The sequence below is a fragment of the Anomaloglossus baeobatrachus genome, chromosome 1 (genome assembly GCF_048569485.1).
Source record: "Anomaloglossus baeobatrachus isolate aAnoBae1 chromosome 1, aAnoBae1.hap1, whole genome shotgun sequence".
In the NCBI taxonomy this organism is placed as follows: domain Eukaryota; kingdom Metazoa; phylum Chordata; class Amphibia; order Anura; family Aromobatidae; genus Anomaloglossus; species Anomaloglossus baeobatrachus.
In genome coordinates this window covers 166,880,833-166,899,058 of record NC_134353.1, presented here as the reverse complement: position 1 = coordinate 166,899,058, position 18,226 = coordinate 166,880,833, and the positions used below count along the sequence as shown (strand labels likewise).

The following is an 18,226-nucleotide window of genomic DNA, read 5'->3' as shown; positions in this document are numbered from 1 at the left end:
TCTTAATCCATGGAATTCCGAATTGTTTAACTGAGCATGCTCCAATTTATTTTATTTAGTATCAAATAGCCAGCCAGTCGGATCCGTCGCATCAGTTTTTCCACAATCTGTGTTGGATCCGTCGAGCCAACTGATTGTGACTAACGGCAAAAAACGGATGTGTGAAAGGGGCCTTAGGCGGGCTTTGCACACTACGACATCGCAGGCCGATGCTGCGATGTCGAGTGCGATAGTGCCCGCCCCCGTCGCAGCAGCGATATGTGGTGATAGCTGGCGTAGCGAAAGTTATCGCTACGCCAGCTTCACACACACACTCACCTGCCGTGCGACGTCCCTGTGGCCGGCGACCCGCCTCCTTGTTAAGGGGGCGGGTCGTGCGGCGTCACTGCGACGTCACACGGCAGGCGGCCAATCAGAGCGGAGGGGCGGAGATGAGCAGGATGTAAACATCCTGCCCACCTCCTTCCTTCCGCATATCCTACGGAAGCCGCAGTGAGGCCGGTAGGAGACGTTCCTCGCTCCTGCGACTTCACACACAGCGATGTGTGCTGCCGCAGGAGCGAGGAACAACATCGGACCGTCGCGTCAGCGTAATCATGGATTACGCCGACGCTGCACCGATGATACGATTACGACGCTTTTGCGGTCGTTAATCGTATCATCCAGCCTTTACACACTGCGATGTCGCATGCGATGCCGGAAGTGCGTCATTTTCAATTTGACCCCACCGACATCGCACCTGCGATGTCGCAGCGTGCAAAGTGCCCCTTAGATTTAAAGCACCACTTCAGCGGTGCAATAGAATTAAAAACCGCTGGAGTGATGCTTTACAAATCAACTTTTCAGTCCTGTAATGATACAATGATCTTGTGAACATACTCTTAGGAGTTGTATCATTACAGGACTAAAGGTTTCTCCACAAAGCTTTTAGTAGCATTGTTTTTGTGGGAATTCTAAAAAATGCAATGAATATTTATGCGTTTTTCTTCTAAAAATCCAAAAACAGGCCAATGGGAAAACCTAAAGGGGGTGTTACACACAGCGATATCGCTAGCGATATCGCTGGTGAAAGCACCCGCCCCCGTCGTTTGTGTGTCATGGGCAAATCGCTGCCTGTGGCACACAAAATCGTTAGGAGCCATCACACGTACTTACCTGCCTAGCGACGTCTCTGTGTCCGGCGAACCGCCTCCTTTCTAAGGGGACGGTTCGTTCGGCGTCACTAAGCGGCCGCCCAATAGAAGCGGAGGGGCGGAGATGAGCGGGACGTAACATCCCACCCACCTCCTTCCTTCTTCATTGCCAGCGGCCACAGGTAAGCTGTACTTCATCGCTCCCGAGGTGTCACACATAGCGATGTGTGCTGCCTTGGTAACGACGAACAACCTGCGTGCTCAACAATCGATTTTTTTTTAATAGGAACCACGTGTGAATGATTAACGATAAGGTGAGTATTTTCCATCGTTTACGGTCGTTCCTTGCTGTCACACGCAATGACGTCACTAACTATGCCGGATGTGCGTCACGGAATCAGTGACCCCGGCGATATATCGTTAGATAAGTCGTTGCGTATAATGGGGCCTTAAGGCCTTGCATTTGCCAATCTGATTTTTTTTTTTGGACAGGACAACTTGTCTAAAGAACACGGGCAACCTGAAATATTTTAAGAAACAATTTGTCCAATGAAGTATAAAAACATTATCTGCATTAAAGATAAAGTAAACATGTCTTATTTTTTTTGTTTTTCTTTAATTGCAGGTAGATCATTTTAGAAATGATCATTTAAAAATGGCCTAAAAATGTTCAGGTCGAGACAGCTCTGGTCTGAGCAAAATATAGCCTATGCTTACACCTGCATCCATACTATGGTCTGTGTGCTTGTCTCCTGAGTAGAGTTGAGCGCGGTTCGTGGTTCGTGGTTCTCCAGTTCTAGGCTCGAGTGATTTTTGGGCTGTTCGAGATCGAACTAGAACTCGAGCTTTTTGCTAAAAGCTCGATAGTTCTAGATACGTTCGGGAACGGTTCTAGCAGCAAAAAGCAGGGCTTTTTACAGCTACAGTGAGCAGGAGCCATCGCTGGCAGCCTGCCACAAGCTGGTAACCAAGATAAACATCGGGTATCCAAGCAAAGCGCTTTGGTTAGTAACCCGATGTTTATCTTAGTTACGTGCAGGAAGCCCACACTTTCCCGCTCAGCTCGCTCCACCCCCTCCTGCCCGCGGCATGTACACATACATACACATACACAAACACACACACACACACATCCACCCCCCCCCGCCCGCCCGCCCGCCCGCTCGCTCGCTCGCTCGGCTTACCTGCGGTGATGAAGTCCCGCCATCCCGACCTCAGCGCTGTCACTGTCCTCCATGGCCGCCGCTTGTCACATCACCTATCGCTTCCGACCCGAGACTGACACTGGCGGTGACGTCACGGACCTCTCGCGATACTTGATGTGAAGGCGCCGGTCATTGACCTCAGTGACAGGGGCTGTCAGTGTGCTGGAGATCAGCGCAGGTAATGTACCTCACTGACAGCAGCACTTGTCACCCCCCTGCAGTGACCTGGGCTGACCCATTGATGTTAGCTCAGGTCACTGCACTGCTCTCCCAGCCAATGGGGAACATCCTGCTCTTCATTGACTGGGACAGTGTGCATCGTCATGGCAACCCCTTGGATTACACCAGACCTGGATTTGTTTTTCAATCTAATAAATTGGTTAAAGAGGGAATGTTTTGGGGAGTGTTTTTTCAAATAAAAATGTGTTTGTCGTGTATTTTTTTTTTATTACTGACTGGGTTGGTGATGTCGGGTATCTGATAGACGCCTGACCTCACCAACCCCAGGGCTTGATGCCAGGTGACATTACACATCTGGTATTAACCCCAAATATTACCCCGTTTGCCACCGCACCAGGGCGCGGGATGAGCTGGGGCGAAGCACCAGGATTGGCGCATCTAATGGATGCGCCACTTCTGGGGCGGCTGCGGCCTGCTATTTTTAGGCTGGGGAGATTCCAATAACCATGGACCTCCCTAGTCTGAGAATATCAGGCCCCAGCTGTCTGCTTTACCTTGGCTGGTGATCCAATTTTGGGGGACCCCTACGTGTTTTTTTTTTTTAATTATTTATTTAATTTAAAATAACAGCGTGGGGTGCCCTCAGTTTTGGATTACCAGCCAAGGTGAGGTTGCCAGCTGTGGTCTGCAGGCTGCAGCCGTCTGCTTTACCCTAGCTGGCTACAAAACTAGGGGGAACCCTATGTCATTTTTTTTTTCATTTTTTTGGCTAAATACAAAGCTAAGCACCCCTTAGTGCCACATGAAAGGTACCAAAGGGTGTTCCACTTTTTCTCCATTTTTTTCTCCACTTTCTCTCCACTTTTTCTCCACTTTTTCTCCATTTTTTTCTCCACTTATTCTCCACTTTTTCTCCTCTTATTCTCCACTTTTTCTCCACTTTTTCTCCACTTTTTCTCCTCTTATTCTCCACTTTTTCTCCACTTTTTCTCCACTTTTTCTCCATTTTTTTCTCCACTTTCTCCACTTTTTCTCCACTTTTTTCTCCACTTTTTCTCCTCTTATGCTCCACTTTTTCTCCTCTTAATCTCCACTTTTTCTCCACTTTTTCTCCACTTTTTCTCTACTTTTTCTCCACTTTTTCTCCTCTTAATCTCCACTTTTTCTCCTCTTATGCTCCACTTTTTCTCCACTTTTTCTCCACTTTTTCTCCACTTTTTTCTCCACTTTTTCTCCTCTTATGCTCCACTTTTTCTCCACTTTTTCTCCACGTTTTCTCCACGTTTTCTCCACGTTTTCTCCACGTTTTCTCCACGTTTTCTCCACGTTTTTCTCCACTTTTTCTCCACTTTTTCTCCTCTTATGCTCCACTTTTTCTCCACTTTTTCTCCACTTTTTCTCCTCTTAATCTCCACTTTTTCTCCACTTTTTCTCCACTTTTTCTCCACTTTTTTCTCCACTTTTTCTCCTCTTATGCTCCACTTTTTCTCCACTTTTTCTCCACTTTTTCTCCTCTTATGCTCCACTTTTTCTCCACTTTTTCTCCACTTTTTCTCCTCTTATGCTCCACTTTTTCTCCACTTTTTCTCCACTTTTTCTCCACTTTTTTCTCCACTTTTTCTCCTCTTATGCTCCACTTTTTCTCCACTTTTTCTCCACGTTTTCTCCACGTTTTCTCCACGTTTTCTCCACGTTTTCTCCACGTTTTCTCCACTTTTTCTCCTCTTATGCTCCACTTTTTCTCCACTTTTTCTCCACTTTTTCTCCTCTTAATCTCCACTTTTTCTCCACTTTTTCTCCACTTTTTCTCCACTTTTTCTCCACTTTTTTCTCCACTTTTTCTCCTCTTATGCTCCACTTTTTCTCCACTTTTTCTCCACTTTTTCTCCTCTTATGCTCCACTTTTTCTCCACTTTTTCTCCACTTTTTCTCCTCTTATGCTCCACTTTTTCTCCACTTTTTCTCCACTTTTTTCTCCACTTTTTCTCCTCTTATGCTCCACTTTTTCTCCACTTTTTCTCCTCTTATGCTCCACTTTTTCTCCACTTTTTCTCCACTTTTTCCTCCACTTTTTCTCCTCTTATGCTCCACTTTTTCTCCACTTTTTCTCCACTTTTTCTCCACGTTTTCTCCACGTTTTCTCCACGTTTTCTCCACTTTTTCTCCTCTTATGCTCCACTTTTTCTCCTCTTATTCTCCACTTTTTCTCCACTTTTTCTCCACTTTTTCTCCTCTTATTCTCCTCTTATTCTCCACTTTTTCTCCACTTTTTCTCCACTTTTTCTCCACTTTTTCTCCACTTTTTCTCCTCTTATGCTCCACTTTTTCTCCACTTTTTCTCCTCTTAATCTCCACTTTTTCTCCTCTTATGCTCCACTTTTTCTCCACTTTTTCTCCACTTTTTCTCCTCTTATGCTCCACTTTTTCTCCACTTTTTCTCCACTTTTTCTCCTCTTATGCTCCACTTTTTCTCCACTTTTTCTCCACTTTTTCTCCACTTTTTCTCCACTTTTTTCTCCACTTTTTCTCCACTTTTTCTCTACTTTTTCTATGGTCGGTCTACCCATTAGCTCTGCCATGCATAGTGTAGCTCTACACCTACTTCACATGTTACTTTATGATTGACATCTCTTTCGTACCAGAGCTGTCTAAGTCTACTCTGACCCCATATTTGTCATTACTATATTGTCCTTGTACTGTATTATGACATTTGTATCATGTGTTTCATTTCTTGCTGTGTTGCAATTTTTTTGCTGCATCCCAATTGTACCTCTACATTGTTCGAGTTTATGTTATTGTTCTCTCACTCTTATGTGATACTGATTATTGTCATTTTTCATGATTACATGCAGATAAGTCCAATCTGACGAAGGCTCAGGCCGAAACGTCATTTGTAACTTGTTTTGGACAAAAACATATATGCTTATGAAAAAAAATTTTCTTAATACGGACCAATAAAGAGTGATTTTGCATTACTATCCGTTGTGACTTACTGACTTAGTCTGGGAGATATAGAGTGCCGAGGTTACTCACTAATTTTATCTATTATTACCTCTGAGCACCTATATACCAGTGAGCAGAGCTTCCTCTACAGTAGTTCTCCTGATTAGGCATGCCCTAACCTCATGAGCAGGGCATTGCAGCTTTGGTAGCAACCATTACGACATGGACTCTGCTGCTGTGGACCCGGGGAGAGTGAGTGCAGATTCATTGCACCCACACTCCTCACATGAAGGGTCCGCACTCCTAGAAAATGGGGGATACGTTCCCTGAGTGTCTCCCCCCCATATTCTAGACGGTCCAGAGTCGTCGTGGGACCCCTTTATTTTTTTTCTTACAATAAATTGGTGAAAGAGGAAATGTTTTGGGGACTGTTTTTTCAAATAAATTTCTTTTGTCGATTTTTTGTTTTTGTTAGTACTGACAGTTTATGATGTTGGGTATCTAATAGACGCCATGACATCACAAACTGCTGGGCTTGATCTCAGGTGACTTTACAGCTAGTATCAACCCGATTTATTACCCCGTTTGCCACTGCACCAGGGCACGGGATGAGCTGTGGTGAAGCGCCAGGATTGGCGCATCTAGTGGATGCGCCACGTCTGGGGTGCCTGCGGCCTGCTATTTTTAGGCTGTGAAGGCCCAATAACTATGGACCTTCCCACCCTGAGAATACCAGACCACAGCTGTCCGCTTTACCTTGGCTGGTGATCCAATTTGGGGGGTCCCCTACTTTTATTGTGTAATTATTAATATTTATAAAATAATTATAAAAAAGAGCCTGAGGGGACCTCCACATTGGATCCCCAACCACGGTAAAGCTGCCAGCTGTGGTTTTCAGGCTACAGCCGTCTGCTTTACCCTAGCTGGCTATCAAAAATGGGGGGACCCAACGTAATTTTTTTTTTTAACTATTTTTTAAATAGAAAAAATTAATGGGCTTCCCTGTATTTTGATTGCCAACCAAGGTAACGGCAGGCAGATGGGGGTGGCAACCCATAGCTGTCTGCTTTATCTGCGCTGAGAATCAAAAATACCGCGGAGCGCTACGTCATTTTTTTAAAGATTTATTTTTACAGCACTGTGATGTCCAGCAATCAAAATACAGGGAAGCCCATTTTATTTTTAGTTATTTAAATAAATAATTAAAAAAAATATATGTTAGCTCCCACTGCATTTTTTGTATTGCTAGCTAAGGGTAATCCAAGCAGCTACTGGCTGCTAACCCCCACTGCTTGGTGTTACCTTCACTGGCAATGGAAAATCCAGGGAAGCATTTTTTTTTTTTTGCCAAAAAGCTACAAAAAAAGGACGTGAGCTTCGCCATATTTTTGTATGCTAGCCAGGTATAGCAGGCAGGTGCTGGAAGAGTTGGATACAGCGCCAGAAGATGGCGCTTCTATGAAAATGCCATTTTCTGAGGTGGCTGCAGACTGCAATTCGCAGCAGTGGGGCCCAGAAAGCTCAGGCCAACCGGTGGTGCGGATTCCAATCCCAGCTGCCTAGTTGTACCTGGCTGGACACAAAAATGGGGCAAAGCCTACATCATTTGTTTTCTAATTATTTCATGAAATTCATGAAATAATAAAAAAAGGGCTTCCCTTTATTTTTGGTTCCCAGCCGGGTACAAATAGGCAACTGGGGGTTGGGGGCAGCCGTACCTGCCTGCTGTACCTGGCTAGCATACAAAAATATGGCGAAGCCACATAATTTTTTCAGGGGGCAAAAAACTTCTGCATACAGTCCTGGATGGAGTATGCTGAGCCTTGTAGTTCTGCAGCTGCTGTCTGTCTGTATGGAGAAGAGCAGACAGCAGCTGCAGAACTACAAGGCTCAGCATACTCCATCCAGGACTGTATGCAGAAGTTTTTTGCCCACCAAAAAAATGACGTGGGCTTCGCCATATTTTTGTATGCTAGCCAGGTACAGCTGGCAGCCACGGGCTGCCTCCAACCCCCAGTTGCCTATTTGTACCCGGCTGGGAACCAAAAATATAGGGAAGCCCGTTTTTTTTAATTATTTCACTTATTTCATGAAATAATTAAAAAACAAATGACGTGGGCTTCGCCCTATTTTTGTGTCCAGCCGGGTACAACTAGGCAGCTGGGGATTGGAATCCGCAGCACAGGTTAGCCCGAGGTTTGTGGGCGCCTCTGCTGCGGATTTCAGTCCGCAGCCGTCCCAGAAAATGGCGCTCTCATAGAAGCGCCATCATCTGGCGCTGTATCCAACTCTTCCAACAGCCCTGGAGCCGGGTGGCTTGTTGGGTAATCATGAGTTAATTCTGGCTTTGTTTTACCAGCCAGTATTAAGCCAGAGATTCTTAATGTCAGGCACGTTTGACCCGGCCATTAAGAATCTCCAATAAAGGGTTAAAAAAAAGACACCACACAGAGAAAAAATACTTTAATAGAAATAAATACACAGACACATTAGAGACTCCATCTTTATTACCCCTGTCAGCCCTCCACGATCCTGCTCTTCTGTCTTCTTTCTTTCTAGTGTAGTAGTAGTGACGATTGTAGTGAGGGGCATCACTTGGGGCTGGGGAACCTCCATCCTAACTACAATGCTCACTACAATCGGGAAGCAGCGTGCAGCCTTCACTCCGTGAGTGATCACTGCTGGCTGCTAGCGGTAACGCTGACAGACGCGTTACCATAGCAACGGTGCTCCCGGAGCCGCGGTTAGCGGTGACGTCACCGCTAACTGCGTTGCTATGGCAACGGTGATCTCCGTTAATGACCGGCTGTGTCAGCCGGTCCCTAACGGAACGGGGAGTCGACCGTGTGCTAGAGCATGTCGCCGGTACACGGCGATACACATATGTGCACCGTGTACCAGAGAGATGCACTCGCAGGTCCTACATGACGTGTCATAGTCATGTGACCAGTCTGTAGCCAATGAGATAATAGCCACGTGACTGGTCACATGGCTATTTTGACGTCACGATAGGTCCTGCTTCTCTGCTGGCAGTGCAGGTCACCGGGAGGATTCAGCGATCATCGGATGGAATAGCGGCAGGAGACAGAGTGCAGAAGGGATCGCGAGGACCGGTAAGTGTTATGGCAATGTTTATTAACTGTTTGTGTACATTTATAATGCATTTTTTTGTGTTTGTGATTGCCTCCCATTATAGCCTATACGTTCGAGTTCGGTTCGTCGAACGTTCGACGAACCGAACTCGAACGGGACCCCCGTTCGGCGAACCGGCCTCGAGCCGAACCAGGACCGGTTCGCTCATCTCTACTCCTGAGCTGTGCATGTTTTGGGGCATTTTTGAGCAATTAAGGTCTCATGACCCTGACCCCACGGATATACAATGAAAAGAAAAATGACATAACTAGGGAATAAATAAATGTTTATTATATCTTTTTTACAGCAAGATCAGCAGTAGAACTAAACATTAAAAAACATATAAGTTTATACTTCCAAAATTAAATATATAAAAATATAATTGTTTTTTACCAGGTGTATATTACAATATGATAGCATAATATGATTCTATAAAAAAATATATTATATATACACTGTATATTTTTTATATTATATATAATATTATATACACACACTAAGGAAAGTAACTTAGAAGAAAGCAAGAGCATAATGGATTTGCAATAATGCTGTGTGCATTGAAGATAATCAGCCAAATTACAAAGTATAAAACATAAATAGGAGCTAAAAATCAAAATATAAAGTGCAATATAATAGTAGAATGTGGACAGCACTGATTAGCAGTTTAGACTATGCTGTTCTTGACATCAAGATGGAAACCTCACAAGTTAGAGACAAGAGCCTATCTGGAGATCCTTTAAAGCACAACTCCAGCATATAGTTTTCAGCGCTGGAGTGGCACATTTAATGTAAGCCTCCTGCCCTATATTATACTTTCCCTCCGGCGGCTTCATCATTTTTCGGCGGCACAATGGTCTCGCGACAGCATCTTGTGCACATAACTTCTGACTAGCCGAAAGTCAGGAGTTACTTCACAAGCTCCTAATGCATCTCTAAGAGGGCCAGAATGAGACTCTCATAGAGCTGTATTGAGTAATGACCTCTGGTTTGCTCCATGTTACACTGGAGCTGGCGGCAGGTCACAAATCACCATAGCGATGCTGGAAAAGAATAACGATGGTGGAGATGAGTATGTGAAAGGGGTCAGGGGACTTAGATTTAAAACACCACTCCAGCACTGAAATAAAAACAAAATGCTTGAGTGATGCTTTAGAGTTATGTACGGGCTCTATTTCTTATCCTTTTCGTGCACTATTTTTAAGTTTCAATGATTAGAATATTACCAGTGTTTTATACTATACAAGGGATTTTGAAACAAAAAATTAAATATATTAAAAATCACATACCAAACTGGCGAAGATCCAAACAAAAGTTAGCCTCATTGACTACTGTAGCATTTCGGCAAACGGTCCAAATATTGAAGTACATGTAGACTGGTAGGGAGGTGAAGGCTGTGACACCAAGCCAGGCTAGCATGAAGAGGTATGTCAGCATAATGAACTAAAATATAAACACATAATTAGAGGTTACATAGATAAAAATGGCAAGAACAGCCAATGTTAGTAACAAAACTAAAAACACAAAAGTAAAGTCCTAAACTGTAATGCTATCCTCATGATCGGGAAATTAGGACAATGTGCAATAAAAGGGGCTTTCCGCTGTGTTATTAAAGAAGCCCGTCAAGAAAAATGCTGTTACTTTAATGCTTATCAATATGTGTGTAGTACAGTGTGGATGTGTTTAAAAAGGGATTTTACTTTTAACGTTTCAGAACAATCTGTCCTGTGTGTATGAGGAATAAACACTTTCTGGGCATTCTATAACTTGGATTTTGTATTTTCACCAGTTTTCCTCTCTGCAGCCTCTACATCTACTTTGCCACTGAAATATTGGCTAGAAATTAGTTATGATATCTACCACACACTGAAAACACAGAGGGATTCCTTCAGGTTTTTCCTTTTGGTAGCACACAGAAAGAAGCAGCAAAGGAATGGTGAAATTGTACAGTAGTACTGAGCTGTGTAGCTGTGAATACAGCAGTGGGATAACCTACATATAATCTGCGTGCTCTGTTTCTTTGCCTCTTACTCTGACTCTTCCATATGCTGTGAAATGACAGCTTACTGTACTAGCAACCCATCATTTATTTATTTTCATATTGAAAGTTTTGGAGAGAAGTTAGGGGAAGAAGTGGCTCATTAGTGGAGAAAGAATATTTTCTAATGAGATATATTCCACAGTTTGTTATACTCACTTATACTATCGATTTATGTAAAGTTTGTTGAAAGTACAATTCCCATTTAAATACTTAGCGAACGCCGCTTTCTCTGATTCCTAGCAAGGTTTGAATCCCCTTATGCACCAGCTTGACCAGATCACACAATTTTCTGGTGCTAATGTATCTGCTTTTCCAATGTAAACCCATGAGACTCACATTGAGGTTCACAAAGAATTACAATGAGAAGGTGTCTTCCTGTCCACACAAGATCTGGTTAGTCTGAATGGCGCTTGTAGTACAGAAGAGGATTGTAGCGTCGTTGGGAACCAAAAAGGAGGACGATCGGTAAAAAATAAAACATCCATACTACTCTACACACAAATAGATAAGGGACTGAGATATATCATTTTTGCTACTTTATAAGTTACCAGTGGGAAACTATTCCTATAAAAGTACCAAAAACAGTATTAAAATACATTCATTGCATTTTATTCTTAACTGAGACAAAAAGGTAGGCTTCAAAGGGTTTTCTACTGGACTATTTAAAATTCTTTGGTAAGCAATCCCTAGAAAAAGGGAAAAGAGTCCTATTTAACACTGGAATCTGCCCTATGCTCCAGCGCTTCACTCCTGATGGTTTCTGCCAGACTAGAAGTGATGACATCATGACCACCAGTGACCTGAAAGTTGAGGTCATTGAATGTCAGCAGGGTCAGGTGACTCGTGATCAAAAGTCTCTGCCAGAACGGAATTGACAGGGGAGAAAAAATACTCTTCAAGTTGGATGTTGAAAATAGGTATGTTTATTGATAAGCAGAAAAGAAAAATTTTGTGTGACACGTCCAACGTTTCAACCCTCTCAGATCTTAATCATGTGGTCGTTGTAGGAAGGACGGGAAGTCTCAGGGAAGGCAGGCGCCGTAGCGCTATGGCAGTGTGTGAAACAAAATGTACTACATATCGGAATAGTAGCATTGGGAAGATTATGGCTTTTTCTTTTATAGACATGGCATCCAAATAGTAACTTTAGAAAACCCCCTTTAAAAATAAACTTACTGTCTCAAATAGACATTTTAAAATGGAGTCTAAATTTAGCAATAGATGTTATAAAAATATCAAGATTCTTTAAATACCTCTGTCTAAAATGTTAATTAAGTTAGTTTTTGTTGTATTTTTTGCCATAGTTTAAAAAAACGTCAAAACCACACCAGAACCTATTCTATTAAAAAAAAAAACTAATAATAAAAATCACAACTTTCTGACAGTCTAATATAACACTCGCTCATCACATCATGTTGTTGATTATCACCTGTGATTTTTAATTTCCCTACCTAAAAAGGTAAAGCTAAAAAGAAAAATCTGTCGCTTTACAGAGCTGAAAAAATGTCAAAGAATGTCATGAATGACCACACGCCCTGCCGTGACCTCCTCATGAATCCGCTCATCACGTGTAGATTTGGATCATTATGACATGTGGGGGAGTAAAATGTTAGTCATCAGTAGGGAAGGGAATGAATCGTCCATATAATATATTTAATTTCAAATAGATTTGAATGTAACGTAGATATAACAAAAAAAATCTGAATTATTACAGTTCACAAGAAATACTACAGGACGCAAGGCTTATTTCCCATCTTCTGGCCTGCATTTTTTGCCTTTCATGTAGACTATAATGGAGTCAGCATAGTTCTTTTATTATTAGAAAGTGCAGGGATAATAGTTAAAGGGGTTTTGATCCCAAGACAAAATCTCTGAAGTCACTGTCTGAAGCATGCAGTTGGCACTTCCCCCGATATTCCCAGTGTAAGTGGGTGGTAACATAGCCGTATGCGGTTTTCTGAGATCTTAATGTTGATAGCTAGCCATCTTTCTGATAACGAATCAATATTCGATGGTAGGATCCTGACTATATGAACAAACATTAACCATTTGAAAGTACAGTATTGCAAAAGTCCCAATCCCACGGATCTGATATTGATGGGCAACCCTAAGTATAGGTAGTAAATATTGTGATCTTAGAGAAAAAAAACTAACCTGTGTTTAGAGCAAAAAAGATATTTGTGAAATTCTTGAACAATTGAAACTGAGATGGAAGTGAAAAACAAATCCTAAAATTAAAAAAATATAGTAAAACAAAGGGAAGCCTAGAATAAAGCTTCAATAGAACAGCCAAAACTGAATGATTTGTGCCGTTAAGAGATTTTATTGACTCAATCACTGCATGGTATTAGATGACCACCGAGTGGCCACAATACTAGAGTTAGAAAATATCTCTACTGTACCACTAGGTATCCTCAAAGCTTCTATAGTAAAACCGAGAGACTTTTATACAGAGACAATGGATAACGTTTCGCTATTTTTTCTTGGTCAATAGTGATAAATGAATGAAGAAGTACAACTGGTAACTCAGAAAATACAGGTAATTTTTAGAAATGGCCTGCAAACTACAGATATATTCAGTAACACGATGCAGAAATCGTGTATTATCACGCTGCGTATAGAAGCCAAATGGATTCTATAAGGGTTATTTCCTGCGTTCCATCTGTCCTCCTGCTAATTAGAATCTGCTGCCTATCGGCTGACAGTGCTTGGCACCAATTACTACAGCGTTAATAAAAACCTTTCACACTCTATTAGTGAAAATTTCTTCATTTATATTAACTCCTATGAACTGCTTATCTCTACAACAGAAAAAATACCATGTAAACAATAACGATCACAGAACATTTATACTGGTAAACCACCACATTGATCATTTACAGACCAATAGAAAGGACATAACCGGTACATAAGTGAGACCTTGTACCATTTACGTTGCTTCAGCTACCATTCTGATCTAAAAGTATTCTAGATTTGGTTTGTGCAAATTAAGTCTTTTTTTCAAAGCATTTAAAAGCTCTGACACTCTTGAAAATGAAAAAAAAAAAATTACATATGGTAGTAGGTAGCTTAAAGCATAGCTGTTGCGTCAAGTACATTTTCAGAATTAGCTGGTGTGTGTGTGTGTGTGTGTGTGTGTGTGTGTGTGTGTGTGTGTGTATATACGTACATGAGGGATGCAAAATCCCTGTTACTTATACAGTTGTGCTCAGAGGTTTACATAGTCTGGCAGATTTTTTTGCTTTCTTGGCCTTTTTTCAGAAAATAAATGATAACTTCTTTTCCACTCATGATGGTTAGTGGTTGGGTGAAGCCATTTATTAACTACTGTGTTTTCTACTAACAATCGAAAACATTCAAATGACCCTGATCAAAAGTTCATACCCCTCTAACATCAATGACAGCTTAAAGTCTTTTGTGGTACTTGTGGATGAGGCTCTTTATTTTCTTAGATGTAAAGCTGCCCATTTTTCTTGGCAAAAAGACTCCCGTTCCTGTAAATTACTGGGCCTTCTTGCATGAACTGCGTGCTTAAGTTCTCCTTAGAGTGGCTCAATGATATTGAAGGCAGGAGACTGAGATGGCCACTCCAGAACCTTCACTTTGTTCTGCTGTAGCCAATGACAGGTCGACTTGGCCTTGTGTTTTAGATCATTGTCATGTTGGAGCATTCAAGTACATCCCATGCGCAGCTTCTGGGCTGATGAGTGCAAATTTTCCTCCAGTATTTGCTGATAACGTGCTGCATTAATCTTTCCTTCAACTTTGACAAAGTTTCATGTGCCTTTTGTAGCTCACACATCCCCACATCATCAGCGATCCACCTCCATTCTTTACAGTAGGAATGGTGTTCCTTTTATCATCAGCCTTATTGACACCTCTTCAAATGTAACATTTATGGTTGTGGCCAAAAAGTTTGTTTTTGGTCTCATTACTCCAAATTACCTTGTTCCAAAAGTTTGGAGGCTTGTCTGGGCTGTTGGGTGTATTGTAGGCGAGATACTTTGTGGCATTTGCGCAGTAATGGATTTCTTCTGGTGACTCAACCATGCAGCCCATTTTTCTTCAAGTGCCTCCTTACTGTGCATCTTGAATCAGCCACACCCCTAGTTTTCAGTGAGTCCTGTATTTCAGCTGATGTTATTTGTGGGTTTTTCTTTGCATCCCAAACAATTTTCTTGGCAGTTGTGGCTAATTTATTGTTGGTCTACCTGATCGTAGTTTGATTTTTACAGAGCCCCTGATTTTCCATTTGTTAATACCAGTTTGATCACAGCTGACTGGCATCAATTCCTTGGATATCTTTTTGTATCCCTTTCCTGTTTTATACAGTTCAAGTATCTTTTCCCATAGATCCACTGACAATTCTTTTGCTTTCCCTATGACTCACAATCCAGAAACATCAGTGGCTGGATGAAAGATGCAAGAGTCTGTCTAGATCCCAGAAACTCACTCAGCTTTTATGCACACACACACACACACACACACACACACACACACACACACTGATTACAAGCAAACAGGTCACAGGTGAGGATATTACCTTTTATTAGCTATTCAAATTCATTTGTGTCAACTTCTGTGCATGTTATCAGGCAATAATCACCAAGTTGTGAAATTTTGATCAGGGAAATTTGGATTTCTTTTGGTTGTCATTATGATTTAACTTCTTCACCCCCGGCCAATTTTCCATTTTTTTTTTTTTTCGCTCCCCTTCTTCCGAGAGCCGTAACTTTTTTATTTTTTAGTCAATCTTGCCATATGAGAGCTTGTTTTTTTGTGGAAGGAGTTGTATTTTTAAATGATACCATGAGTTTTGCCATATATTGTACTGGAAAATGGCAACAAAATAATTCCAAATGTGGAAAAATTGCAAAAAAAAGTGCGATTGCACAATAGTTTTTGAAATATTTTATTCACTGTGTTCACTATAAAATATGTAAAACTGATGTATTCGTGTAATGCCTCATGTTAGTGCGAGTTTGTAGACCCCAAACATGTATAGGTTTACTTTTATCTAAGGGGATAAAAAGATTCAGAAGTTTGTCCAAAAAAAGTGGCGTGTGTTTTGCGCCATTTTCCGCGACCCATAGCGTTCTCATTTTTCGGGACCTATAGCTCAGAGATGGCTTACTTTTTGCATGTTGACCTGACGTTTTTAAGGATACCATTTTTGCGCAGATGCTACGGTTTGATCACCTGTGATTGCATTTTGCACAAAATCTGCGGTGACAAAACGTAATTTTGGCGTTTGGAACTTTTTTGCCGCTATGCCGTGCACCAATCATATTAATTGATTTTAGATTTTGATGGGGCGTTTCTGAGACGTGGCAATCCCAAATGTGTGTATTTTTTATTTTTTTAACCCTTTCATTTTCAATGGGGTGAAAAGGGGTGATTTGAACTTTTAGGTTTTTTTTATATTTTTTTTATTTTTCAAACCTTTTTTACTTTTATTTTATTGATACCCCTAGGTGACTGTAAGGATCAGCAATCTGATCGCTCATGCTTGCCTCCCGATCAGAGCAGCACCACTCAGATTAGGAGAAAAGCTCATCTCTTGTAACCTGCAGTACTTGGCTGCTTGTTACAGGACCTGAGTCATGGGAGCTACAGGAGTCATCATATGACCCTGTGCTACTAAGACAACCATCGGCTCCACGTCATCATGTCACATGACTTCCGGTGGCGGCCAGTGAGTAAAGTTTTACCATGACTGCGATTTAAATGGCAGTGGCACATTTTGACAACGCCATTTAAGGGGTTAACAGGCACGGGCAGATCGCAGATCTACTCATGCCTGCCAGGCACACGTCAGCTGTACAAATCAGCAGACATGTGCACGGATCACCGCAGCAGGGATTAACACTGACTTCTACGACATAATATTACTGTCCATGGTCGTTAAAGGAATTAAAAAGTGAAAACACTGTAGATTGTCAATAAATGGCTTCACTCAACCACTAACCATGAGTGGAAAAAGAGATTATCATTCATATTCTGAAAAAAAAAAGGCCAAGAAAGCAAAAAATCTGCTGGGGTATGTAAACATTTGAGCACAACTGTACATATACAGTAGATTAATATTGGTATCTATTTGATCCATTTTTTAATTAGAAAGTGCTCCACAGAATACTGAATACTGTACAATTTATTTAGTGCTTTGATAGAACCTGTCAGTAGAATTGTACTGCCTAAACCTTGAGCAGCATGAGGCAGAACCTGGCTGCGCCTTTTCAGGGAGTTGAGAAAAAATTTATAAGGAAACCTCTGATCAGCCTGATACAGTTTCTGGCCAGCTTCTCCAAGCCTTGCTCCAGTTCATTGACAGGTGTCTGACGTGTACTTGGTGACAGACCTGTCAATCAACTGTAGTGGGCCGGGAGAAGCCGGCTGGGTGCTGCGCCGGTCTAGTAAGATCTCTCGTTAGAGTCCTTGGCCAACTTCTCAAGCGCTGTTTATTTTTAAATGCTGCAGCGATTCACAATAAAACCTATCTGGGTGAAACCATGCAGCCCGGGTCTGATTCATGATGCCCACAATTCAGCAGCACAAGCTTAATAACAGTTTATCTTTATACCTTCACTGTAAGAAGCAAAAAATTGGATAACTATAATGAGCAGGTTCTCTTTTTTTTTTTTTTAAAAAAAAAACAGCAATTTAATTCTAGTAAAAAATGATGCTACTTGTTAAGGCAAACTCCCTGGAAGCAGCGAGCACTATAGGTGCTACCTGTGCCCCAAGAAGTTTAACCCCAAGAAGTCTATAGGTGCGATACAAAAAGACTGCTAGTCTCAGAGGTTATACAGAACTTTAGTGTGGTCATGTGCATGAGCAGGTCATACTAAACATTAGTGACATCCATGATGGTCACCAGGTATAATACTATATCAAGGCTTAACCCCTTAACGACCCATGACGTACTAGGTACGTCATGGATCGTATGCCGGTAAGCCCCGCCCCCTGCCGCCGGCAGGCGGCGGCGAGACGCGCACATATCAGCTGTTATCAACAGCTGATATGTGTGCCTGCTAGCCGCGGGTGGAATCGCTTCCACCCGCGGCCATTAACCCCTTACATTTCGCTGCCAAAGTCTTGGCAGCGATATGTATATGGGCGCCGCCATGACAGTGACTTACCCCGCCCCCACCGGAAGTCACGTGACATGATCATGTGACTTTCGGCGGTTGCCATTGTAGCACAGGGTCATGTGATGACGCCTGTAGCTAACATGAGTCACTTCCTCTCAATGCCGGAATACAGCCGGCATTGAAAGTGAAGCAGCAAATCTGCAGTTCTCAGCTCTGTAGCTGAGATCTGCAGATAGTGCAGAGCGATCAGATTACTGAGCGATCAGATTGCTGATCGCAATAGCCCCCTAGGGGGACTAGTAAAATAAAAAAAAATTAAAAAAAAAAGTTTTAAAAAATTAAAAAAAAATAAAAAACCTAAAAGTTCAAATCACCCCCCTTTCACCCCATTGAAAATTAAAGGGTTAAAAAAATAAAAAATACACACATATTTGGTATCGCCACGTTCAGAAATGCCCGATCTATCAAAATATAAAATCAATTAATCTGATCAGTAAACGGCGT

At 41.9% G+C, this 18,226-nt stretch overlaps 1 protein-coding gene across 2 annotated transcripts in view; it reads right to left on the bottom strand.

The window, feature by feature from the left end:
* GPM6A (glycoprotein M6A) overlaps positions 1-18,226 on the bottom strand; it is a 456,037-nt gene that overhangs the window by 41,912 nt on the left and 395,899 nt on the right. For both annotated transcript variants that reach the window (XM_075347193.1, XM_075347192.1), the window contains exon 4: positions 9,880-10,033. In XM_075347193.1, coding sequence (XP_075203308.1) covers positions 9,880-10,033 — 154 coding nt within the window. The remainder of the gene's footprint in view (positions 1-9,879; positions 10,034-18,226) is intronic.